Source organism: Sceloporus undulatus, chromosome 3 (genome assembly GCF_019175285.1).
Source record: "Sceloporus undulatus isolate JIND9_A2432 ecotype Alabama chromosome 3, SceUnd_v1.1, whole genome shotgun sequence".
Classification (NCBI taxonomy): domain Eukaryota; kingdom Metazoa; phylum Chordata; class Lepidosauria; order Squamata; family Phrynosomatidae; genus Sceloporus; species Sceloporus undulatus.
This window is the reverse complement of record NC_056524.1, coordinates 159,699,826-159,727,806: the sequence shown is the minus strand read 5'-3', so window position 1 is coordinate 159,727,806 and position 27,981 is coordinate 159,699,826. Positions and strand designations below refer to the sequence as shown.

The following is a 27,981-nucleotide window of genomic DNA, read 5'->3' as shown; positions in this document are numbered from 1 at the left end:
TGCCTTTGTGGAGAAACCCAAAGGGGAAGCCCAATGTAAAACATGTTTTTACATTTAGCCAATTATTGATTAATGTTTTTCTCAATAAATGTTCATTAAAGACTTTATCCTGTTTATACCCATCATACCAGACATATGCGTATTATATTAATGGATGAGGAAGAGAAAAAGTTATGAAGCAAAAGTTATGAAGCAAAATATTCTAAAGAAGAAGTGGAAATCAAGGATTCAGTGATAAAATGGGCACAGGTGTTGGGGTACAACATAGACTTGGAAAAATGGGAAAATGCAAGATTGAAAACAACAAAAATTACTGTAGCACAATCATTAAAAGAAAACTATTTTAAAATTGTAAATAGATGGTATCAAACATCATGCTTGATAGAAAAAATTTATAAATTAAAAGATAACTGTTGTTGGGGATGCCAAAAGGAAATGGGTACATACTTGCACATGTGGTGGCATTGTCCATGTATAAAGCCTTTTTGGGTAAAGATTCATTTGGAAATTAAGTTGATGCAAAAAATTGATTTTGATTTACTGCCAGAAATATATCTGTTAAACATGACCTCATTATTAGGCCTTGATGAAGAAAGGAAATTTTGGAAAAATATTATTATATTTAATATCTGCAGCCAGAAGGATAATAGCAAAGAAGTGGAAATGACCTTTCACCGAACTATAGAGGACTGATGAAACAAAATACTTGTAATGAAAGAATTAGATAGAATCACAGCATTAGTAAACAAAAAAGATATGGCTAAATGGGAAAAGGACTGGGAAGCCATAATACTTTATTTAACTGCTGCTCAGTAATGGGTTGTAATAAATGCCACCCCTTTTGGTGTCAGCAAAAAGACAGCTTTTTCTACCCCACCACAGCTTTATTGAGCTCCAGTGCCATGTGATGTCTAAATGCCACGCTGCCAGAGCACCCAGAAGCCTGCTGCTGTGTGGGCAGCCAGGTGGTGTGAATCCAGCCTACTAGGCATCATGGGGGCATGTGTCGTGCGTACACCATGCCCCCAAGATGGCTGGAAGCGACATTTTATGCCAGTATGTACTGGCCCTAAGTTCAATAATATAATATAATAATAATAATATAAAAGGAGCCCTGGTGGCGCAGTGGTTAAATGCCTGTACTGCAGCCATTCACTCAAAACCACAAGGTTGCGAGTTCAAGACCAGCAAAAGGGCCCAAGCTCGACTCAAGCTTACATGCTTCCGAGGTCGCTAAAATGAGTACCCAGACTGTTGGGGCAAATTAGCTTACTTGCTAATTAGCTTACTTGCTGTTCACCGCTATGATCTTGGAATAGCGGTAACAAATAAAACAAATGATTTAAAAAAAACCAACAAATTATAAATACTGCAATAAAGGTTTTTTAAAAATTTAAATCTGTTGGGATACTTTTCTTTCTAAGTCTGTTAATATGGCATAAAACCTGCAATTATTATCCTAGCGTTCTTTCTAGCTGTCTCCGATACAGAAATTGCACATGGTCTATATTCCATTCTGATAATTATATGTTGCTTTTAAAAAGAACAACATTGGAACATCTTCAAGTCATGTCGTGGCTTCAGGTCATACATCACTGTAAACCACTCTTGGAGGCTGAATTCCTGAGAAAAGACTGGCTATATGGCTATAATACATATAAGAACAAGAAAGGATAATTTTTGTTCCAGCTCCAAAAATCAATCTTCTGTAAGAACATTGTTTTCAGTCTTCTCTCACCCCTCTGTCTGTGATTCCAGGACGCAATAAGCACCTATATGAAAATAACCCCATCCTTAATCCCCTGCCTATCCGTTTTTATCTGATGGCTTCAGCACAGGCTGGAAGATCACTGCGCGACAGAAAACGAAGGCAAGTTAACAAGATGTGACCGGTCCCATGGATAAAACAATAAAGAAAAACCTCTTCCACTTTATCTAGAAGCTTGGTGCCATTCTCATGTCCAGGCAGCGATGTGGATCACGCTGGGCTTAGTTTGTTGCCTAATATTTGGGGTGCTACCGTTGGCTCTCTGCTCTTGTCCTTCCCAGTGTAGCTGCTCTTTCCAAAGTATCAATGAAGGAACAAAAGCAAGGTAAGCTTGCACATGTATATTTGTTTTATTTTTTAACTCAGGGGGTTTAAAGCATAGTTTTGTGGAGGGTTTTATTTTGGGAGGGGGGATATGTGTCTAGTATGCTGCCAAAGCAGAAACCCCAAGTAGACATGGGTCATTCTGTAGCTCATAGCTGCAAATGTTATTTTCCCAATCACTTGTACCAAGGCTTTATGTGCTGTGGGATTAGCTGTGGAGCACACTGTAATCTGATTTCAGAGATGGCATTTAGTGATCTTCTATATATCAAGGCAGAAGCAATATAATTAACATTAGTGCAATGTTGGAGAAAATGGAATGGTGAAAACCAAAACTGAGGGGGTTTTTGTGGGGGGGAAGCATGTTAAGGAATCATTTTTAAAGAAAACCCTTTGGACTGCTACTAAAATAATTATGGACTTTTATTTTTTAAAAAGGATTAAAAATTCTTTAATTTAGATAGACAGACAGATTCTGTATATTATATTTTATTACTGATCTTCCAGCTGAATGCTTTTTTTGTTTTAAAAAAAGATCAACAGTTACTCCAAGCTGTGTTTTACTCAAGTACTATTTTCACTTAAACAGTGATGCAAGAGCAGCACAGATGTTTTTATTTTTGTCTAGGGCAAATATGTCGATTATGGCTAACGTTAATTCAAAATATGTAGTTAAGTAACTAGCAAGCCTACAGAAAAATGTGCACATGGGGGGGGGGGAAACTAAACATGCTGGGTAGTCAAGCGGATTTGTAGGAGAGTGAGATTCTTTGTTGATTTGCATTGGTACATTTAATTTTTCACCATAGCATACTTGGGAAATATATGAAGGACTTCACTGGATGTTGCATGCAGTATTTGTCTATATCAATACGTTTTGATGTTGGTTGAAAATGTTCCATATGCATGATGCTATAAGACTGGTCAGAATTGTTATCTCCACCTAAGAGGTGAAGTCCTTCCCTTGGGTTATAATGATCTGGTTGAGGTTGTCTCGGGCTGTTGTGATAATACTTAATTGAACTTGTGACTTGTTTGCAGCTCACATTCACAGCTCCTTCATATACACATACATGTGCACAACATGTGGAACATGCAGGGTAGATTTCCAATAAAGAACTATAAATAAGAGAATTAATAGAACTTTAAATATGGCATGTAATATGGATCTTTGGCAACTCAAAAATAATAATAACTTGCTCTAAAGTACAGATGCTGACCAAGTTTTGCAGAGTGGGTTTTCTTACAAAGAAGCCAGTTGGTTATATAAATGTTCTGTAGTTGCCATTCTAGGAACTAAATGAGAGCTATGTTTAATTTGCACGTCAATCCCATGATCCTATATATTGTCACTTATTTTGGTGACAGCTAGAATATATATTACTATATTCTAGATGAACATAGTAAAATTTATTCTTTTACAATTAATTTCAGTAGTGCTATAAGACTCTTTTGCATACTGATATTATAGACTAACACAGCAATGTATCTGAATTCTATACTCTAGAGCCTAGATGAATATAGCTAAATGCATTCTAAATGTTAAGAACATCTGCCTACCTAAAGAGGTAGGCCTTGAAGCAAGTTGTCCCAAGAATCTCTTTAACATCTCCAGAGAATGTTAAAAAGGAGGTTAGACACACATTGGAAAGAGATAATTTCAGTCAGTGTTTTAGGTCTCAGTGCCAATACTTAGAGCAGTTTTTTCCAACGCTAAGAATTTACATATATGAAACAAGATTTCTCCAATATGATGCTTTCCTTATATCTTGAACGGCAGCTTCTCAAACAGCCAGCCAATGTGGATTATAGCCATCATAGTCCAATATATTGCTTTTTCCAAATTAAAAACACACATTCATAGGAAAAACACATCACAGTGTCTGAAGTGCGTTTATCCTCCCAAAAATAAATGGTAATGAGGCACTTGCAGGAAGGAAAGAAAAGAGAAGCCATCAGGGAGACTGTACTAGGATGAAGTGAGCCTGTGCTCTGTAGCTTGTGGCTTCGGCTAGCGGAATTCAGTTCTGCTTCTTTCCGCATAATAAGCCCAAACTGGATTCCAATTCTTGAAATGTCATTCTCAGAATTGCAGGATGTTGGAAAGTGCTTTTTCTGCCCTTAGTACTTTGAAAGATGAATACAAATATTTCAAATCCATTAATTCTTTCAAGGAAGAATTTACAGACATGTTATCTGCTAAAAGAAGCTGCTATGTATCATACTAAAGCATTATTCAGTATAATAGAAAAACCACCAAAATATGACTGAAACAGCAACAGGCCAACAAGTAAGAAAGAGGACAATAGTGACATTGATAATTTAACAAATGGCAGTATCTCTTTTTCATAAGATTCTATTCACCTGGCAACAGGCAGGGAATACGAGAGGATGGGGCAAACAAAGAAGAGTCCCTGGTCTGTTACCTGACGAATAACTCAGTAAAGAATGGGAACACAGAGCAAGGCTATCCCTCTATACAATTGGTATCGTAGTGTGATAACTTTCAGTTTGTATCTCATGGGTTTTAAAAATTATGGGTACTGTATTTTGCTTCTTTTCTCTGTTGAATCATCTTAAGTATTTATTCCTCGAATGGGTGGGTGGAGACACAACACTTGCAACCTTGACTAGAGATGGTAGCTTAACACCCATGTGGCATAATCTCCCTCCTCCTCCCCCTCATGCTTGCCCAGAAACATTATGGCTTTACTTCTTTCATAGTATTGCAGCCTTGGTAGCTACGTGGCTTTAGTGATAAAAGTATGGGGATTATGTAAAGGGATGGATTTGGGATTTTTCAACCAGGCACAACTAAATTGCAAACTTTTAAGACAATGAATTATTGTAATGTGAAACCTTGGGGCTTTTGGAAGCTAAACAGGAATTTCTTAGCGAGAAGACAGTGATGGCAATGAAGCCTCCCAGTAAGACTGCTTCACATACACCACCAGTGTTCCCTATCAATGTATAGCTGCGGTCATCTTGAGCATATCAATAGATGAGTCTTGATTGAGAGGGATTGTGGATCCTAGGGATGGGATAGGGAACATGTGGCCTTTATTTATTTATTTATTTATTTATTTATTTATTTATTTATTATGCCACTTTTCTCCCAAGGCAGCTCACAGATAAAATTGATTTTATCCGGGGTAAAAAGAACCCAGTGTTTCCGGGTTCTTTTGTGGCACCAGAGTGACATTGCGAGTGCGCCACTGGTGCACTCATGACATAAGTAATGTACGGTGACGTGTGGACACTGTGCATCACTTACATCAAAATGGTGGCACCCATATGGATGTGATGCCACCATTACTCCACCGCCAGACAATGCTAGGATTAGAGACTGTGGGTTGTCACACAGTCCCTAACTCTAGTATCAGCGCCTGCACAGCGCATTCGGCCATTCTGTCCCAGGCCAAACGTAAGTAAAACACACACCATATAACATCATCTCTGATAAGGGAAAGACATTCCAGAGGGTGGGAGCAGTCACTGAGAAGGCTCTCACCAAGTAAGCCTGTGATGGTGGCTGCACCAAAGGAAACCCTTCCCTGATTAAATTAGAATTATTGCAGGTTTGTATGAGGAGATATGGGCGGGTTACACACTGCCAAAAAATACGTATTCCATACGTATTAGGGTTAGGAAGGGGCAGTGCTTCCGCACCCCCCTAACCCTAGTACGTATGGAATACGTACAATATGGCAGCGCCCCTTCCACATGGGGGCCGCCATATTGACGTAACGGACGCTCTGCGTCCGCACGTGGCGCACCGGAATTGACGTTGCGAGTGCGCCCTTTGGCACTTGCGGCACCTCTTCCAGGGCCCGAGAAGGAGTGCGATTTCCGTGCTCCTTCTCTGCAGCATCCGGGAGTAGCGCCGTTTAAAGGCTGCATCTCCCGGACGCTGCAAGCGGCAGCAGAGGCAGACCGCTGCTTTTCGGTGGTCTATAACCCGCCATGGTCTTTCAGATAGTCTGGAATTAAGCTGTACAGGACTTTATAGGTCATGACAAGCACTTTAAACTGCGCTCAGAAATGCACCAGTAGCTAGTGAAGCTGTTTCAACAAGGGAGTTATATGCTTCCTGTAACTGGCCCTGGTCAGCATTCTGGCCACCACAGTTTGACCCTGCTGAAGTTTCTGAACAGTTTCCAAAGGCAGCCCCCAAAGAGTGCATCACAATATTCCAAATGGGATGTAATCAAGGCATGTGTTACTGTAGCCAAATCTGACATCTTGAGGAATAGTGGTGGAAATTGCTTGTTGAAATAGAAAGCTATAGAAAGATGGAGTCACCTTTGTCAGCCAGAGAGATAGTTTTTTAAAATAGAGGGTTGGAGTTTAGAAAAAAATTAGAGCAAAGGAATAATGAGTGCATCTTGACCTAAATGGAAGCTGGCACCAGTAAAAAAAGACATAACATAAACTACTGAGATAAGGATACATTGTTGATATTCAGAAGCACGCTTAGAAGGAAGCTACTAAATTCCTAAAGGAAGGGGTAAGGAGTGATGATGCAGTTTTAATGTATGCATGTATTTCTGTTCTGATTGTAAGAATTCTGGATGTTTAAATTGTAATTAGCCAATCAGGTGTATTGAAGAAGCTTCTTTGTCTTCAATAATATAAAAAGAGCCATTTTGTCTTGTTCAGGGCCTCAGCTTTTTGGAGCTTGAATTCCACTGAGTTCAATGTTTTCCTTTGTCGACAATTGGAAATAAACTTATGGATTTTCAATGTACTAGGTCCCCTTGCCAATTCTTTGCTCTGTCAGTCCTAGATTTTTAAGTTTCCTGAAATTTCTGTTACAGAATGAGTGAAACTGGCACACTATTTTTAGCTGTACAAATGCACTCCTGACCTCTGCTGAAACCTGGGCAACCAGACTCAGAGGTGAGTCCAGGAGAACACCCAAACTGTGTACCTGAGATTCCCTAGTCCTTGATCTACCTTTCAACTGACCAAGAGCATCTGTGTCTTGTCTGGATTCAGTTTCAATTTGCTTGCCTTCATCCTGTCCAACAGCAGATGTTGGTTCAATACAGAGACAGCTTCCTTGGAATCAGATGGAAAGCAGAGACAGAGTTGTATGTCAATTGCATACTGGTGACACTGCACCTGAAAATTCCAGCTGAACTCTCCCAGTGGTTTAATGTAAATGTTAAACAACATGGACAGAACAACCAATCTAAGAAGAGCATAGCTAAATTTAAAAGACTCCAGAATAAAATGCACACATGGTTTTTCTCACCCTCTGATGTGAAGAAGGTGACTTGAGAAGGTAGGTCTCAGAGAGAGCAACAGGTCTAAGAGAGGGGAGCAGGTTAAAAAAAAGGAGTTCTCTCTGGAGTTTATTACACAGGAGGAATTTCTCTTAATTTTGAATGAAAAGAAAGTGGGGCCAGAACGCATTCATGTAAAGTTGCTAGTTTAGCGAAATTATGTGAATGCTCATTGCATTTGAACTAGCTCCCCATTGCCCCAAAATAGCATGCCATTGCCCGAATTTGCATGTGGCAGTCTATCACACAATAACATGAAACCACATGATTGCGCTCAGACTGACTTCCCATTGCCCAAATTTGTGTGTAGTGGGTTATCACGCAATAACGTTAAACCCCATGATTGCATTCAGATTTATTTAATCAAGAAGCCATTCACTTGTCAGGGGCGGAGTTCAACTTCTGGTTTGAACTTTTAGATTTTTGAGATGGACAGGGTCCAATCCACCACCCTATCTGTCCAGTACACTTTCTTAACAATTTCTGCAACAGCCTTCCTGTCTTATACAATTTGCGGTTGTTTTATGCCTTTAAGTTGTTTCTAGCTTATGGCACTGAGTTTTCTTGGCAAGTTTCTTCAGAGACAGTTTGCCATTGCCATCTTCTAAGGCTGAAAGGGTTTGACTTTCCCAAGGTCACCCAGTAAGTTTACACTGCCAAAATGCAATTTGAACCCAGGTCTCCAGAGTCATAGTCCAATGTTCAAACCACTACACCACACTGCCTCTCATAATATTCATATTTATTGAGTATAACTCATAACAGAGCAGGCACCAAGATTACATTCACTGGACCTGCTTCAACTACAGCATCAAATTTGGAGTGGATCTGATCTATTTTATCTGTAAAGTGTGTTCTACTCAGTGTTCGGTCAAACTCACTCCAAGTCTTCTGCCATCACCCCTCTAGTCTCTGTCCCTCTCATTTCATCACACCAGCTCCATAGTGAAACAGGGGGCTCACTTTGCTCCACTTCTTGTGAGGGAATGCTTAGGGACGGTTGTATCCATCAATTGGATTATTGTACTGTAATTTCCATAATACCTGCCTAGCAAACCCAATGATAAAGGATGATAAGAGTTTCAGTCCAGCAACATTTGAAAGTTTATATATTCTCTATCCATGTAGTCCCACTGAAATAATTAGCAGGAAACAGCCACATTTAAGCCTTTTTGGCTACTATTGATTCCATTAAGTGAGTTAAAGCCTCACTTAAGTATATGTATTTGGATTCAATTGGGCTAGCTTCTAAGCAAATATGAGTCTGACCTACAATACAGAAATAATGCAGTTTCAAACTGCTTTCATTGACATGGCTCAATGCGATGGTATTCTGGGATTTGTAGTTTTGTGAGATGTTTAGCTTTCTCTGTCAGAGAGTCTGGTCCACAGCAAACTACAAATCCCGGAATTCTATATCTTGAGCCATGTAGTTAAAGCAGTGTCAAACGGCATTATTTTTGCAGGGCAGACTAGACTATGGTAATATTTGGGTTTCTATCCTTTCTCTTTGGATATCAGGGGATCAAGAATCAATTCTTGTTTATTGGGTTGGGTCAGGACTGATATTCATCATTGGTAATGATGGGTACGTTTGAAGATCACACTTCATTATAGACGGGCTTGCCTTCCATGGCTTTGGGCTTACGCGAAAGGCAAGCCCCAGAAGAAATAATGGAGAGCATACTTGCACCGTGTGCCCTGTGCACTGACACGAGCATGCACCCCACTAATTTCTATGGGGCTTGAGCATCACTCTTTTCCCCATATGTGAGGGGTGAGTCTGGAATAGATCCCCCATGTATGGGGAGGGCGCACTGTATTAAGAATGCTAAAAGCAGTACAGTTAAAAATGTTTAAAAGCTGTGGCATTTTTTAATGGTACAATTAAAACAGTGCAGCACACTCTTAAAGGCCCTTTGTTTAGAAACCTTTAGGCCCCATACAGACAGGCCAAACTAAAGCTGCTTCGGGTCACTTTGGAGGTATGCTGCTTAAATGATGCATGCATACTAAGAGTCCGGAAACCGCGTCAAAGTCATGATCCAGTCCTAAGGACTGGAGCACAACTTTGGTGCAGCTTCTGTACTCTTAGGACACATGCATCATTTAAACAGCATACCTCCAAAGTGACCTGAAGCAGCTTTATTTTGGCCTGTCTGTATGAGGCACTTAGTTTTCAAAAGCCTGTTGGAATTTTTTTAAAAAATGTCTTCGCCTTTTGATAGAAGGACAGCAAATGGGGGACATCCTAGCTTTCCTAGGAAGGGGATTCCAGAACCCATTGGTGGCCAGTGAGAAAGCATGATGTACTAGGTGTGCAAGGCAAAGGTACAGATCTGTTTGATTTAAAAAGGATGACCTTTTCACCTGAATATAAGGTTATAGTTATTGAAAAGCACAAAACCCAAGCACGATAAATGCCATCAAATTACACAATGCTTTTGTTATTTGGGTGTCATCCTGTACACCACACAACTCTGTGCACAGTAGCACTTACCCAGGTTTGGCTTTCTTTGTAAGAGAGATCACTGGAAATTTAAAATTGAACGTAGATGTTGGAAGCATAGTTCAAGGCATCCTTCTTCATCCTGGGCATGTCAGTTGGCACAGATAAAATGTGTCAGAATGAAACTCGTGTAATGCTCAGGCAGAAAAAAATGTCCTGGCTGTGGATGGTGGGTGTTGTAGTCCACTCCATATGGAGGATGCTGGAATGGGAGAGATTAAACACTTTAGCAGTGAAAACTGTACAGCCCCTTGTGAGAATTCTAGTTTCCATAGCAACATATTGCCTACTTGTGATCTAACAACTGAAGCCTGATGATATGGACAAGATGCTTAAAGTAGTTCAGCCCACCACTTGTAAGCCTGACCTTTTATCTTGGTTGATAAAATTTAGCAGGGATGGGCTGACTAAGTGGTTCCAATGGGTGGTACATCCTTCATTATGTTAGGCAGGAGTACCTGCTGCCTTGAAAGAGGTTATGGTATATGCTTTCTGGAGGAGGACCTCCCTGGATCTCAAACTATATGAGAATTACCACTAGATTGCAAATATCTCATTTTGGGGCAAAGTGTGGCAGCTGTGCAACTTCACATATTCTTGAAGGAAACATTATATTTCAGTCTAATTTCAGGCCAGGGTATGACACTGAAATGGCCTTAGCTGATCTAATTGATGGCTTGCTCTAGGGGAGTGCTACCCTGTTGATTTCCCTGGACCTCTCAGGGGATTTTCATACAATTGATCATAGTATCTTAATGGTCTAGCTCCGTGGGATGGGAGTAGGAGGCATTGTTCTGCAATGGTTCCATTCCTATCTAGCGGGCCAATTCCAGAGCGTAGCATTGAGGGTTTCCTGTTCAGGGTGCTACAGGGTTTCATCTTATCCTTCATATTGTTCAATAGCAACATAAAACCAGTGGGTAAGTTCATAAGTGGGTTTGGAATGGGGTGCCATCAATATGCTGATGACACTCAGCTCTACTTGCCTTTGTCATGAGAGTCAGCTGGCGTTATGCAGGCACTGGACTAGTGCCTGGATGCTGTAATGGGCTGCAATACTACCAGTAAACTGAAACTGAATCCTGATAAGATGGAGGCTTTGTTAATTGGTGGTTTTTGGGTCCAGGAATTGGGCAAAACGCCTGTCCTGGGTAGAGTTGCACTCCCCATAAAGGAGCAGGTGCGTTACTTGGGAATGGATCAATTCTTGTCACTGAAGGCCCAAGTGGACTCTGAGGTATGAGGTGCTTGGAACCAATTCTGACTGGTGTGCCAGTTCTGGCCTTTCCATGATAGAGATAACCTAGCCACAGTTGTCTATGCACTGATAACCTACCAATTAGATTATTGTAATGCACTTTACATAGGGCTGCCCTTGAAGAATACTTGGAAGCTGCTAGTAGAAAACACAGCACCTCAGTTGCTGACTAGACTACCATAGAAACAGCATATCATGCCAATTTTAAAAGAAGTACACTGGCTGCCAATACATTTTCAGTCTCAATTCAAGGTACTTTTGATGACATTTAAAGCTCTATATGGCTTGGAACCTTAATATTTGAGGGGGTGCCTCTTCCCATATGTGTCTGGCTGAGAACTAAGATATACTGATGGGAGGGGGAGTCATCTGTGTCCCACCAGTGAAAGCAATACATTGTGTCAGGGCATGGGACAGGGGCTTCTCAGCCACTGCACCCCTGGAGGCTTGATAGGCACCAACAATCATGCCATGTAGGTACCAAGGTCAAACTTGAAATCTCTTCCCTTTCCCAAGATCTGAAATGTCATCACTCATGATATTATTTCCCAGGTTCATTCAATGGCAGGAGCAAGAATGGGCAAATCTTGTAGAGATGTGGCGAGCTGGAGAAGATTATAATGGCATAGATGGATCAACGGGCTACTGCTGACACACTTCTCTTTGTATACTGAGTAGCTTGAAAAGGAAATTGATTCTGCTACCTGTTGCAGTATTGTGGCTTTTAGCAGTAGAAATGAAACAATGGAAAAGGGGAGACCAGTCATAGAAAAGCATAGCTTATATGCAAAGAAGAATTTGTTGAAGTCACTTACACTTATTTGATGTTACATATAAATAAACCCATTTCTTTAAAGTTATAAAGTACAGTGATGCTTAATAGTAAGGGGGAGGGGGATAAAAAAAGGAAATATAAAATTTAAAAGGCGCATAACTCAAAGAAACAACAGATTTCTAAGTTTAGAAACTAATTTCAACCATTGTTTGTTTCAGCAGAGTTGTGCTATGCAATGACCCAGAAATGACACTCACACCTGTGAATTTCCCAGTGGACACATTTAAACTCCGAATAGAAAAGACAGCCATCCGGAGAGTTCCAGGGGAGTCTTTCAATTCCCTCCGCAATTTGGAATTCCTTTGGATGCCCTACAACTCTTTGGCAAGCCTCAGTGTGACTAACTTTAGGGGTCTCCGGCGGTTGCAAGAACTGAGACTGGATGGAAATGCTTTGACCTCGTTCCCATGGGAAGCCCTGCTGAGCATGCCTCAGCTGAGGCTGTTGGATCTGCACAACAATGAACTTGCCTCTATACCAGCTGAAGCCGCACAGTCCATCCGAAACATCACTTACCTAGACGTCTCAAGTAATAAACTGGTGACACTTCCTCAAGAACTTATTGCAATCTGGTCAAATCTCCAAGCAGTTCCATACTTCCCCAATGACAACTCTAAGATCATCTTAGGTAAGATGTTTTCATTATAGTACTGGAGGAAAAAAACATTCTCCATAAGGGTAGAAAACTTTATGATGTGTGGGAAGCCCACACATTTTCTCTCTACAACCCTTCAGGGGCTATACCTGCTTCTCCCACCATTTCCAAAGTTGCCACCAAAATACATGAAACAGACAGCTCTATGGTGATGGCTCTGAAGTGCAGAATGGGGCTAGTGCTTCCTCCTGCACCATAGAGCAAGGCTAGAGGAAGAGGAATTACAAAATGAGGCAAGAGGAATCATCTGATGAAATAAACGGAGTCTATGAAAGCTTGCTACAAACATCTGTCTCCCAGATAGTCTCAAAGGTGCTATAAGATTCCTTTGCAATAGGATTTAGTTTTTGTTTGTTGACTAGGATTTGTTCCTCCTTTTCTCCACAAAGGACATACTTCTTAAAAGAGAGAAAGGGGGTAAGCTTCACATTTAATTATGGGGTTTCCCTTCTCTTTACCCTTCCAATTGCTATCCAGCAGTCTGTTCTCTGTTACCATTTGCTGCCCCATGGGACAAGGCATTCTGGAAGAATTGTGAAGAGAAAGGCAGTGGGAAGCTTGTTCCATTGTGATCTGGCCAGCCTCTTTATCAGCTTTTCCTAACTGGATGTAGCAGGGTAGTCAGGAGGCCATGAAAATGGGTGGTGGTTGTGGTCTTAGGGGATGCGTGTGGCCCATGGGTAGTGTAGTTGGCCACTATGTTATCTGTATACAATTTATGTCCATGGACTAGTGGAGTAGAGTCAGACAAAGTCAGTGGAATCCAGTTCACATTGAAAGGAATATGACTGCAGTCAGGAATAATTTTTTCCACTGATTACCCAGGAACAATTCCTTTACAAAAGTATTTCATCCTCATTACTTGCTACAGAGCTTAGACATGAGTTCACTGGCATTACCTGTTACAATATATTTTAAAATGGTCTATTTAATCATGTTTTGTTGCTTGTTACTTTGCAGTTACTTTGAGAAAGGCAGGGTTGATAGGAGAATGACATAAAACCTGAAAAAATCCATCCAAAACCCTCTCAATAAAGTAATTAGAAAATACTGCTCCGTGCGGCACTAAATTAACTTCATTCCACCTTACCTCGGTGTCTGAAATATTACTTTGTTACCTCTTTGTTACTAAAAATTAATGCTATACCTGAGAATTCTACACATCTATTCAGAATTTATTTCCCTCTAGTTTAAGGCTTGGATTAGAGCATGGCAACTGTCTCAGGGAGAAAATTTTGGGTGTCATTTCTACTGCAAGGGAGTGGGAATTCTGCCCAGTTACCATCCACTTACCAATACTAGCATGAACTGTCCTATCACCATCATGCATCCTCCTCCATGATTCATGCCCTTGCATACCATATGATGGTCAGATGTCAACTACAGGGGTGCACATGCATTAAATGCCATGAACCATTTTTGTGCCACTGCTAAGAGACACAATCATTCTGGTTTACTGACATAGCTTTGATACAAGGATACTTATTTTTAGTTTGTATTTTAATGGGTGACAAAGATGGCAGTTTTGTGTACTCTGTGAGATTTTGTGTAGTATGTGCACTGGAAATACAGCTGTCTGTGAACATTTACATTTAAGCATCTAGCCCCAAAAGGGCGGGGGCAGGGGCAGGAGAAGCAAAGATCACCTTGTAAGTACCAGCTGAATTGTCAACAGCAGCTAGTTGGTGCTGTCTGTGAGCTGCTTTCCTGACTGGAAAGTAAAGCAATACACAGGGAAATCCTCACATTCTATCAGATCACTCAATAGATGGTGATAACTGGGGATTTTTCTGTAATGGGTCTAAGTCTTGATGAGTGGAGGTGATCAGAGCCTCTTATGGGACAAATTCCAAACCTATGTGGAGCACACTGGGCCTGTGAATGTGAAATCCCACCATTAACTGAAAATAAGGAGCAGATTCTACAATTTCTCAATACTAGGATGGGTAGCTTCCAAATCTGGGGGCTGCATATTCCCTCTTTGAATATTGAAGAGCTGCATGCCACTCATGTATGCTTCATAAAGAGTTGTGACTTTCTGTTACTAAAAAATGCCTTCCACACCCTCTAGGAGATGTGGGGTAGGGACAGTTTGCAATGTCCCCTCCCAGCCTAGGAGAGATGTTTTCTCAAAACATAGGTTGGATACAGACTGCCCAAAAAGTGTGGTCTGCCAGTGCCTTGTTTTGCTGTGCAAGGGAGCTGCAATGGACAAACCGCACAGCTCCCATGCATAGCAAAAAGAACCCGCAAAAAACGGGCTCTTCTTGTGGCGCGATTGTGATGCTGCAGTGCGCCAATGGCTCACTCATGGCATCACAGTGACTCTGGGACTGTGGACGCTAAGCATCTGTCACGTCAAAATGACGGTGCCCATGAGTACAGGGCACCACCATCTTGATGCCCTCGTCACCTGCTAGGGGTGAAGCACATATGGGCGGTGCACCCTTGGCCAACCCCCACATGATGAGGGCGCACTATAGGCCGGTGTGTATAGTGCCATAGAGTAATTACGACTCATTCTTTGTTTGGAAAAAAGCCCCCTCCCCATGTTAAAACAGCTTAGTGTTGTGCAAAAACCTTGCCTCCTGTGACCTTAGGTGAGGAAATTTCCCCCCAGTAATTAGAAATATCATAAAAACACCACATCCTGTCTGATCCTGAAAGCTAAGTACAGTCAGCCCTGGTTAGTACTTGATTGGAAGATCACCAATGAATACCAGGTAATCTAGGCTATCTTTCAGAGGAAGGAACTGGTAAAGCTATGTCTTGGGATTTCCTGCCTAAGAAAAACCTATGAAATTCATGGAGTTCCATAAATTGACAGGTTACTTGAAGGCACATATACACAGAATTAAAAAACAAATTGGGAGACCTTATAGGCTGATGTAGTCTGCATTTTGTCCATCCCTGCCCTAGGACAGTGCATCAGTTATTTCATGAATGGGACAGTATGAGCCCAACAATGTCATACCAATATTTAGCAGAAGAGAAGTATCTCTTTTTGTATCTCAGATGCTGCTTCTATGTAATGGAATATTTAGCACTGTTTTCTAAACTGCTTTGGGTTATTGCAGGATTTGAGGGTTTATTTTATATTGTCTTTCTTGAAATCTGAGGGTTGCTGCTAACCTAAGCCATCCATCTATTTTGGACAGCAGTAATATTCTGTGTATTAGTGCAGCAATCGGTGATCCAAGAGATGCATCACAGAATTACTTTCAGACTGACAGAAGTTTTGAAGTCCTGCTGAATCAGCCCATTTATTTTATTTTATTTTATTTTATTTTATTTTATTTTATATGCTTTCTTTCTACCTGATTGGGATTCAAATTGGCTTGCAAAAAGAATAAATTAAGAGATAATTATATGTTTACTGTGGTTTGCCCTATAGACCAATATTTGCTTTCCCACCACCAGCCAGAAGGCTTTACAAAGATTACAAGCAGTGCATGACTCCATTTAAAAAACAAATGCATATCTAATTATGCTTATGTCTCATCTTTCCTCCAGTTAGCTGAAGGTTGTAAGCATGGCTCTCTTCCCCATTTTGCCCTCACAACAATCCTGTTGCTGAGTCTGAGAGAGAGAGAATAGGCCAAGGTGGCCCAATGAATTTCATGACTTGGTGGAGGCTAGGGCCAGTCCAGTGTTGTATCCAGCATGCCGCATGGGTTTGGACATTTAGTTATCACAACTGATAGCTGAGGACTTAACCTCTTGGGGAATACTATGTTCTAAGCTAGCTAGCATTTCCACATTTGGTGATTCTGAATTCTTGTAAGTGGGAGATAGTGGCGTCTGTGGAAGTGGAGCAGTGCAACCTCTTTTAGTCCAGAATATGACGGATGATGAAGCCTAGGAACAAAGCAAGTTTAGCAACTTGGACAGCTCCTTTAAACTTCAGACTAAAATCTGGAGCAGATTCACTACCCAGTGATGTCTGAACTACGAGTTATTACTATTGGATGGCAGAGAGTTACAGGCAGCATACTCTGTAGGCTAGTAAGGCACTCTGGTAAACCCACTTCAGATGTCATGCAAACAATACAACTGTTTGGGACAGTGAACACCTTGTGTCAGTTCTGGCAGATGGTTAAAAGGCTTCACTGCAGTTAAGTGTAAAAATCCATTCAAACAGCCCCAAACAAATGGTGCACATGCATCTGTAGTGATCAAAATATAAGAATAAATCAAAGTAGTGACAATGCACTACCTGCTAATTGCTCTTTGAAGTTTCCTTGGTTTAAAAATAATTAAAGAAAGAAAGAAAGAAAGAAGGAAGGAAGCTCCAGTTAGTCCAAATCAGGAGGTCTTTGAAAAAAAAGAAGTTTCCTTGCTGAAGAAGATTTTTCTACTCTATAATGATAGGATGTACTGGTTTTGCTCTTTTGTTCTGTAAGACTTAAAATTTGCATAATGCTTTCAAGTACTATCAAAGCATTTAAGTGTACTGCAAACCAAAAACATCTGTATTTACTGTCTTTGACCAGCATTATTATCCTCTATCAGGTAGTCAGGAAGGAAGTCTGAAACTGAAAGATTAGGGCTAGGTTACTTGCTAAGTTCACACCAGAGGTGTGATTCAAAAGACAGATTTCTGTAATGAATTATGCTCAATAATATGAATATTAGACTTTGAAGCATAAACACGAAGCCATCTATTGTGACAGTCTGCACAAATTGTTAAGAATTCAGACTTGGTAGAGCTCATGGCCTGAACCCCTATTTCTCTTGGGAAAAGGCAATGTTTATTCTACAATACAAACTGAAATTTTCCTCTAACTATTTCCTTCTTGCTGACAAGGAAATAGTTTTATTGATGAGAGTAATCAGTGCTTCACTGTCTTGTCTACCTCCACTGAATGGAGGCCTTCAAACCATATCAGACTGGTATTACCCCCACCCACCTCCATCCCCAGTGAAGTATTCTGTGGCTTCCAGAGATGTCGTGCAATCCTATCTGGATGTGAAAGAGGGCAAATGCGTATACATAGTTAGCTTTGTCTTGTCCACACAGCCAATTGCTCTCTACTGCCCAGACCAACTAAGAGTCATTATCAGTGGCTGAACCTCTGCCCTTTGGAAGCACATGGTTTTGTCTTTGAGCCCTCAATAGAACAACATTTAGGTCATGTTTTGCCCCGCCCAGAGGTATCCCTCCACCTTAGAAGATATCCCCCAAATTAGGTAGAAGTTAAATATAGAGACACACAGAGAGACCCTTTTGTTGCTCTAAATTCCTAGTCTCTTCTCCATGTTGGAGGGTGAGAAAAACCATGTGTGTGTTTTGGTCTGCAGTCCCTTAAGATTAGATACATTCCTCTCAGATTGGTCAGGAATAGAGTTTTAGCTGCAATGATACCCAACCCCATTTACCTTGAAACACTGTGTGCACTGAGCAATGACTATTCTGTTGGTTTCTACTACTATCTTTTCCTGACTTTTTATAATGAAATGATTGGTTTTCCTACAACATTTTTGACTTGATTTCTTTGACCTGATTTCTTCCCTTTAACCTCATTCTCACTTGGAGCCACTGTGGTTAATTGTCTGTTTTAAAAACCTTCAGCTCACAAGGTCCTGCAGAGGGTTAATGCCTGGAGGAGCATGGTGTAGGTGTTTAAACATTGGACTATGACAGCCAAAAAGACAAACAAATGGATCCTTGAACAGATCAAGCCTGAAATCTCCCTGGAAGCCAAGATGATCAAACTGAAGCTGTCATACTTTGGACACATCACGAAAAGGCACGACTCATTAGAAAAAACAATAATGCTTGGAAAGTTGGAGCGAAGCAGAAATAGAAGAAGACTACACACTAGATGAATAAATTCTATTATGGAGGTCATGGATATGAAGTTACACAACCTAAGCAGAGCAATGGATGACAAAGGGTCTTGGAGATGTCTCATCCACAGGGTCACCATGAGTTAGGGCTGACTCGAAGGCAGTTGAAAATAACAACATGACTGTGGAGACGAGGATTCAAATCAGCCATGGAATCACACTGGGTAATCTGGACAAGACACTTTCCTTGCCTCAGATGAAGGTAAAGGCAACCTTCCCCTGAACAAATCTTGCCAAGAAAACCCCTGATAGGTTTGACATAGGATGTCCATAAGTTGAAACGACTTGAAGGCACATAATAACAACAGACATAAGCTACTTATTTCAAGCAAAATTACAAAGTTATCTTAGGATGAGAAAATATTAGCATTACAGTATTTATTGTTGTTGTTAACTGCCCTAGAGTTGATCTTGACTCATGGCGACTCTATGGATGAGACATCTCCAAGACCCTCTGTCCTCCTCTGCTCTGCTTAATTCCTGCAACCCCATAGCTGTGAGCTCCTTAACAGAGTCCACCCATTTAGCATGTGACTTTACTTTCTTCCTATTTCCCTATGCCTTTCCCAGCATTATTGTTTTTTCCATTGTGTCCTTCCTTCTCATGATGTGTCCAAAGTATAACAGCCTCAGTTTGGTCATCTTGGCTTCCAGGGAGGTTTCTGACTTGATCTGCTCTAGGACCCATTTGTTTGTTCTTTTGGCTATCCATGGGATCCACAGCACTCTTCTCCAGCACCACATCTCAAATGAGTGGATCTTCTTCCCATCTTCTTTCTTAACTGTCCAGCTCTCACATCCACACATGGTAATGGGAAATACAATGATTTATACAAATTTCAAATAAGCCAAATCTTAAAATAGCCATAGAAATGGCCCTACCAATGCCATTAAATGCTAAATAAGAACAAATGAGGCTTGAACTCTGATTAGAATCCAACATGAAGCTGAACTGAAGCTACTCTATTTTGGATATGTTGTGAGAAAATGTGATTAATTGGAAAAAAGAATAATGCTTAATAAAGTAGCAGGTTGTAGGAAAATTCATGGAGCCCAAGTTAGTCCATGCAAAAAAGAAGTTCCCAGTATAGTGATTCCAAGATTGCTCAAGGAGAGGTACCCAAAATGTTGTTGTTGTTGTTGCGTGTCTCCAAGTTGTTTCAGAGTTATGACGGCCCTAAGGCAAGGCTATCATAGGGTTTTCTTGGCAAAATTTGTTCAGAGGGGTTTTTGCCCATGCCTCCCTCTGAGGCTGAGAGAGTGTGACTTGTCTAATGTCACCCAGTGAATTTCCTTGGCTGAGCGGGGATTCAGAGTTTTAGTCCAATATTCAAACCACTGTACTACAGTAGCTCACATGGAATGGGTTGTACCTTCCAGTTATTTATATAGGTTGGAAATAGTTTAGAAATAGGTTAGACACAAATCTGGAATATTAAATTAAAATTTGGAAGGATGGGGCTAGAAGGGGAGATGTAATGACAGGGAGAAGGATGAAGTGCCTCTTACCTGCTGCTTCTTCCTAAAAAATTGCCCCTCCACCACTTTTTAGGGGATCTACCACCACATGTCTTGATCTGTCCTAATATATGCCCAACTAGCTTCTTCAGGCTTCACTGGTGTGAATGTATTCCAGTTGTCAAGGTGACAAATTGACACATTCCTTTGTTGTGCTGATCAGAACTCTTCACTGGCCTTGGTTTTGTCAGTAATGATGCTTTTTAGCTGCTAAAGACCTGAAGTAAGTAGATAATGAATATTATATAATTCAGTATTCTTCATATCCTTTCACTGCCTTTCCTTCAAAGGGTTTTCTAATTATTTTATTCCAAAATGATGCTTTTCTGAGAAACACTATAGGGGTTCTGCATGCAGATTTGTTTGAGTAATGCATACATACACAAAAGATATGGTGCCTGAATAAGCATATCAAACCTGTCAAAAGTGTTCCCTGAATACTTGCATCCTGCTAAGCAGGGGTGTCACTAGGAGGGTGCAGGGGGTGCAGACTGCATTAGGTGACACCCTAAGGGTGACACCATGTCTCTCTCCAAACATCTGTCTTATGGCAGAAATGGGCTGTGGTGTTCACCTGCATCCCTTTAAAATGCTGGAGCATTTAAAGAGAAGGTGTGAGTGGGTCATGGCTCAGTGTGGAGGAGAAAAGAGGGCCCCCAGGATTTTTTAATATTATTTTTTATTTTATTATTTTTAAAATTTTAAACATTCTTTTAAAATTTTCTTTAAAAATGTCACACTTTATGAAATTTTCATTTTAAGCACATGGAGCCATGAACATGTAAATACATTTAAGCTGTGCATATGATATTGTGATTTAAAGGTATAATTTTAATTTTGTTAGTTGTTTATGTCAGAACCATTGCCTTAAAATACGGAATTGATGAGTAACATTAGTACAAAAAATATTACTAAGCGTGTTGTAGGGGGGGGGATTAATGGGGGGGGGGGGGGGCTGACATATGAGTTACTGTACTGGGTGATGCCAAACTTAGTGATTTCACTGCCCCTAACACTGAGTTTTAATATTCAGACATTTTGGACTTCAACTTCTAGAAGCCTCATCCAGCATAGTCAATGGTCATGGATTCTGGAAGATGGAGTCCAAAAAGCTCCACAAAACTGAAGGGCCAAAGGCTACGAACCACTGTCTTTGCAGAAAGTCAGAACAGTCACCTTTCATATCAATACAAAACTTTATTTTGAAAGCAATCAGGATTTTGGTGTGCATGTGGCAGTGTCCTCACACAATCTGTTGTGTTATGCAGTAATCCGTAGATGGAAGTGTTTTAGAAACATCAGAAGCCCTATTGAATGTCAGACCATTCACAATCATAGAATTGTAGAATCATAGAATCGTAGAATTTGGAAGACTGTAAGGAACAGGTAAAAACTACCTCTAAGTATTCCTTGTCTAAGAAAACTCAATGTAATTAATGAGGTTACCATAAGTCGACAGGAGATACATGCACACAAACACATCCCTTTATGAGCCTATTAGAGCTCTAAAATCTTCAGGAGAGATCTTCCTACTTTCTCGGGATTGTTTTGAGGAGAACATGGAAAAGGGAAAAGGTCTTCTTGGTGGCTGCTCTAAAACTTTGTAACTCCTTCCCTAGGGAGGCTAGCATGGCTCCCTGTTTGGTCTCCTTCTACCACCATGTAAAAACATTCTTATTCCATTAAGCTTTTAGAAGTTGACTGTGATGGGCTTTTAGTAGTGTGCTGTGTTGTTCTGTTGATTTTATGTGGTCTTTTAATGAATTTTATATGCTTTTAGCTCTACAGATTGTTTCCCATTAACTTTTATGTTTAGATTTTTTTAAATTTATATTTTGACTGGTTTTTAATCTGTACTGTTTTTATAGCTGTAAACCACCTTATTATTAGGAAATGGGTGGGTAATAATAATAATAGTAATAATAATTTTTTCAGTACTTCAACACCAGAGAGAAAAACCTGTGGCCCTCTAGATGGAGTAAATGGGTGCCTAATGATTGCCTGGGTTGGCTGGGGCTGATGGGATAGCATGAAATCCAACAGCTTCTTAAGCACCCATCCCTAGTCTTCACTAGCTAGGAGGGGTTACTAGTTTGACACAGAAATCTTGTATAGCTTGGCCCAGAGACATTTGCAACTGAGTGTAGGATCATCCACATATCACTGAGCCATAGCTTTTTTTCAAGACTTTATGTTATCTTTTCCTTTGCAGTGACTTTGCCGTCCTTTGCTCCTCCAGGAGAAAACATGATGAGAACCATTAAGATTTCACAGGAGGAATCATGGCTGAGGGGGCAATTAGAATTAGAATAAATGAACAGAATGAGAGAAGGAGCTAACACTGAAGGCCGATTATTAGGTTTAGATCTTGTTAAACATAGAAGTGTCAACAGTAACTGTGAATGAGAGTGCTGAATCTAATGTGCATGACCACTGGAAAGTCATTAGTAACATATAGAAGCAAGTGCAGGTTAATTAGTTAATGGAATGCAGATTAAATTATCTCATATTCAATGAAAATGTGAGCCTCTGCTGCTTTTAGAAAACATTTGCATGAAACAGCTGGTTGTCTAGAGCTAGTGTCTGTCCTTGAGGCTGCAGAGAACATACTCTTTTTCATTCTTTCTCTCTCTCTCTGGCTTTGAGAATTGACAACAGACTGGAAAGGGAAAGCAGGAGAGCCACAGAACCATCAAATCTTGTAATGGCACATCATGTTACAGTCTGAAGTTATGAGGCTGGTTGTCCTTTCTCTGGGTTATGTCTCTCTTTTGGATTGTCAGGAAGCAGAAGTTGTGATATGAGTTATTGCCAAATTGTAGTCCTAGATTGTAGCTCAATGAAATTTAGCTGCGACAGGGGAATCCGAAACAAGAGGGAACCAAAGGACTGAGATTTAACTCCTTGAGGTTTGCTACCTCCAACAAAATTAAAACTCTTTCATTGAACTACCTATACAACACTGAAAAGTTTTTCCAGCTGTAACAGTACAGAGATTTAAGAAATGTAATGTTCTCTGCCTAAGATAGGAGTTAGCTTCATACGGGAGTGGGACAGTTGGATGTCAAGAAAAGTTACTTTTCTGTTGCTAATGGAGTTGAAATTTTACAGTGGACCCTTTCCATCAACAGATGGTTGCACCCTGTTTTATTAAATGAAAAGAAATGTGAGCATGTCCACATCAGTGAGTCTGCATGCACACACCACCATTGAATAATGTGGGGTGTGGCAAGCCATGGACACTTGAATTTGTGAATTGCTAGCCCAGCAATGTGGCAGGCCAATAAGGGGAGGGGCCTCTACCTGCATTGAAATCCCTCAGTATCATCTTAACTGACAAGACAGACATAATGTAGGCCTGTGACTCTAGAATCCTCACCATTTTTCTCCTGTATGATTTTAACATCTTAGCCTGATGAAGAAGACAATGAAACTTTGAAAGCATGCATAATGTATTTCATGCTTTGCAGTTGACCCAACAAAGGTATCGCTGCTTATGGATTCTGAATTTTGTTGCTTTTTTTGGGGGAGATACCTTTATCTCCCTCCTTGGAGGTCTTCAAACGGAGGATGGATGGCCATCTGTTGGGGATGCTTTGATCTGGATTTCCTGCATGGCAGGGGGTTGGACTGGATTGCCCTTGCTGTCTCTTCCAACTCTATGATTCTATGATTCTATGACTCTATGATGTCTGACCAGCCTTGTAAGTTTTGTACAACAGAAGCACAAATCCTCAAGGAGAGGTCAGGGGAAAAAGAATTGCCTTTGGTATTCAAGAAATAACACCAGAAATTAATCTCACTAGGGTGGGCTTTTTCTCTATCGGAGCCAGCCCATTTGGCTTTCTGGAACAGAATACACACACATGCAGGTATGTGGGACCCAATCCTGGCAAAATGTTTCTGGCAATTCAAGCTTATATCTTACTGGCAGTTCTGATACACTATAAATAGATGAAACAATAAACTAAAAATGTGTTGCCTTTTTAATGGCTTCTCATATAATCTGTCCATGACACCAGACCCACTTTCTGTAACCACTCTACTTTCTGAAGGGGATGGAGTCAGATGGGAGCCATGGTCCAAGCAGAGTACACTATGCACTAAGGCTATGGAACGCCTTGGGCCACCAGGATTTTGAGTATGGATGCTTTTCTGATGCATAGATTTTCTATTCTATGCAATTTGTACCTAATTTTTTAAAAAAAACCTCAAATTATACTTACTCGTAATGTGAAATCCAGCTTTGGACCACCTTTTAGGACATTTACTAAGGTTATCATAAAACAATAATGGAAAATCTGTGACTCTTCAGGTATTGTCAGATTGCAAGTCCTATGATATCTCACCACTGGCTTTGCTGGTTAAGAGTGATGAGAGCTGCAGTTCATAAACAGATGGAGGGCCATAAAATGCCCATTCGCTCCTAAAGAAACAAAATGCAGAAAATTCCCAGTTTTGTTAGTTTGTTCCCAAATGTTCAAACTACTCAGATATTTTCAGTATACAGGGTTTAAGGATAAACAGGTTGTGTAATACTGACAGGAAGAGATTCTGCAGAGAAAGAATTCAGAATTTTTGAAGTACTGTGGAACCCCAGTGTCAAGGACTCTTTCTCTCTGAATAATTGCTTGTGGGGAGTGCTTTTGTGTCACATATGAACTGTGTGAATGGCTGTGGCTGTAAAGAAGACTGAAGACATGAAATGGACACACAATAAAACACATCTATAAACTTACAGAGTGTCTAGGTCTTCAGTATATGGATAATACAATGATTCACTATCTTACCTGTTCCTCTTTCCAGGTTTACAGGACAATCCTTGGGCATGTGATTGCAGCCTCTATGAAATGGTTCACTTCCTCAATTTCCAGTCCCCCAACATCGCTTTTGTTGAACCAAGACTGAAGTGTTTCACACCTCGGAATCTGGCAGGAGTTTTCTTCAGTCAAGTCGAACTCAGAAAGTGTCAGAGTCCCATTGTGCACACGTCTGTTGCTAAAGTGAAGACCATCCTGGGAAGCACAGTCCTGTTGCGGTGTGGGACCACAGGGGTGCCTATTCCTGAGCTGAGCTGGAGGAGGGCTGATGGAAACCCACTCAATGGAACAGGTAGGTTTTCCTCCTCCTCCTCCTCCTCCTCCTCCTCCTCCTCCTCCTCCTCCTCCCTTGCCTACATTGTGGTTGTACTTTGTGAAGAGTGAAGCCATTGAATGTTCTTGTGAAGAACAAAGCAATTGTGACTCCCAAAAGAGGGTGGCTACGAACATGGTGTACATGGGTGTAAAGAATATTTGGAAATGTTTCCGTCCTTGACAAAAAATAAAAATAAAAAAAATGCTTGCACTGCTGTTGGACCAGTTGCCTCCATCCTCCCTTTCTGATGGGTCTTAGTTCTGCATAAATACATTAACAGAGCTTTCTATTCTACCATCTTCATATATGACTTTGGCCATTGAATTTTGCACAAAATATTTTTTTAAAATGCAAGCATCTCTCTATTTGCAAATATTTGTAAATGTTTTCACTCTTGACAAGAAGTGTTTCAACATGTTCAGACACATTATTGAGCACATCCCCCCCCAAAAAATGCATGTCAGTTGTTTACACGTTTTTGGCCTTTGTGTTAGGGTAAAACAAATCTTTCCCTTGACTTTTTTTTGGGGGGGGGGAGGAGGGGTAATTTGTGATGGATTTTGGGATATGCACAATTCACTTTTGCCTGGTAGTGCAACAGCCTCAGCCTACCTGTCTGTCTGATGCCTTGACACAGCTCTGCCACCACAGGAACAAAATAGCCACAAAATAGTCTTGCCAAAAACAAACAAATAAACAAACAAACACTTCCAGTTGAATGCTGGGAACTGCTCACATTGCCACTGGACTGGTCACCCATTCTCCCTTTCTGATAGGCCTTCATTCTAAGTAAATATTCTGACAGAGGTTTCTATTCTACTGATTTTATATAGGATCTTGGTCATGATATTCTGCATAAAATATGTTTTTCAGTTTAAAGACCTGTATAAATGTTAAACACACAAACGAATACAATTTTCACAGAAAAGTTCTGAAATGTGAAAAATCATCAAATACACATGCAAAAACTGTGTGATCTCACAGGAGGAAAGTTTGTGAAGTATATGAGAATGAAATATGTGAAGATTTACATTCCTAATGGTGAATGGTGTGCTTCTTGTTCTCAGGCAGCAGCTGTACAGATTTTCTTGGCCAAAGTAATGCTCTCTTTAAACATGAGGAGAAACTTTTGTTCTTCTATGTGTTTTACATGTCAGCTCCCAGAAATCCCAACCAGAATACCCAATGGTAAAGGAATGTGGAAACTGCAGTGCTAGGCATTCAAGGTTCCCCATCCCTCCATTACACATTAACTGGAGCAACAAGACCCTATCACCATCATGACAGCTGCATGCTTCTTCAAAAATATCTTCAGTAGGAATGGGCAAAGTTCATCCATCCAGATTTTTTTTGATAGCAGTTCTCAGCATTCATCACTATTAACCATGCTGGCTAGGGTTGGTGGAATTTATGGTACAGTCCAACAACGCTTGAAGGGGGACATTTGCATACCCCAGATCTACAATTTCTGCACAAATGTACATGGTAGAGCAGATAAATTGTGACACAATATAGCAAAGCACTTTAGTTTTTAATTGTTGTGGGTTTAGCAAATTTATCTTATATTATCTCTTCTGACATGGCATTCTGGCAGCTTAAGTAAAAAATAACTATTACTATTAAAAACAAATAGTTACACTTAAGGATCAAAATTCCCAAACAGTTTATTTTGTTAAATTTTATCCCCTTGGTTGTTTTTTGTCTTGCAGTGCATCAAGAAATTTCCAGTGATGGAATGAGCTGGTCTATTTTAGGCTTGCCTGTTGTATCTTACCTTGATTCTGGAGAATATATATGCAAAGCAAAAAACTTTCTTGGAGCAACGGAAGCTTTCATCTCACTCATCATCACTGATTCTGAAAGCACAGATGATCCCACTGGAAATGTTAAAGGAACATGGAATGGAAAAGTGAGTGGGATGGAAGCAGCAGCTTACAATGACAATTTAGTTGCAAGATACGTTGTCACAACTTCAACTTCCCCTACCTTGGGTGCCAGATCAATTCGGGCCAACACAGAAGGGAATCCAGTACTTCAAGATGAAGCTCCTAATCTGATCAACAATCCAAAAAATCTCTTAGCAAGTCCACCAACTGCCCAACAAGAGCCTGAACGCATAGTCAGGTCTGTCAGGGTGATAGGAGACACGGATCATAGTGTTTCGTTAGCATGGAAGGCCCCTCAGGCCAAGAATACAACTGTCTTCAGTGTTCTGTATGCTATCTTTGGAGAAAGGGATATGCGTCGGATCAATGTGGAGCCTGGTAAGACCAAGATTACCATCAATGATTTGATGCCAAAGACCAAGTATATAGTGTGTGTCTGTGTAAAAGGGTTGATTCCAAGGAAGGAACAATGCATCATATTTTCCACGGATGAAGTTGCCAGTGCTGGTGGAACCCAAAAACTTATCAATGTGGTGGTCATCAGTGTGGCTTGTGTTATCGCCGTCCCTCTGACATTAGTAGTCTGTTGTGGTGCCCTGAAAAGGCGCTGCAAAAAATGTTTCACACGGAAACCCAAAGAAATTCAAGACTCTTATGTGACCTTTGAAAGCCTCTCCCCAGGGGCCAAAGTCAAAGGAACAGAAGGGGAATATTTGACAAGGCACACGCCTGATGAATCCAATAGATTGCTCTCAGCCAGGTCCAGTGTTGACTCAGAAGCAATTCCAAAGGCTGAAGGACAGCCAAATGAATACTTTTGCTGATGCTGGGTTGGTAATCTGACTGAACCAATAAATGGACTGCATCTAGCAATTCACATGTTGTATGATATTAGAGACTCTCATGCTACAAGTATTGTCTTTTATATGTTTGACAAAAGATGATGTACAGCTT

General features: G+C 40.6%; 1 protein-coding gene across 1 annotated transcript; it reads left to right on the top strand.

Moving 5' to 3' along the window:
- Positions 1-1,971: 1,971 nt before the first annotated feature.
- Positions 1,972-27,851, top strand: LRIT1 (leucine rich repeat, Ig-like and transmembrane domains 1). The gene is made up of 4 exons (XM_042460881.1): positions 1,972-2,093; positions 12,144-12,610; positions 24,812-25,117; positions 26,851-27,851. Exons 1-4 carry the CDS (start codon positions 1,972-1,974, stop codon positions 27,849-27,851), a joined length of 1,896 nt encoding a protein of 631 aa, XP_042316815.1.
- The last annotated feature ends 130 nt before the right edge of the window (positions 27,852-27,981 follow it).

Bases quoted from the DNA above. Each gene is read 5' to 3' on its own strand.
- LRIT1 (XM_042460881.1), top strand. From the start codon at position 1,972: ATGTGGATCACGCTGGGCTTAGTTTGTTGCCTAATATTTGGGGTGCTA. The intron at 2,094-12,143 runs GTAAGCTTGCAC...TTGTTTCAGCAG, and splicing joins AATGAAGGAACAAAAGCAAG to AGTTGTGCTATGCAATGACC. The intron at 12,611-24,811 runs GTAAGATGTTTT...TCCTCTTTCCAG, and splicing joins CAACTCTAAGATCATCTTAG to GTTTACAGGACAATCCTTGG.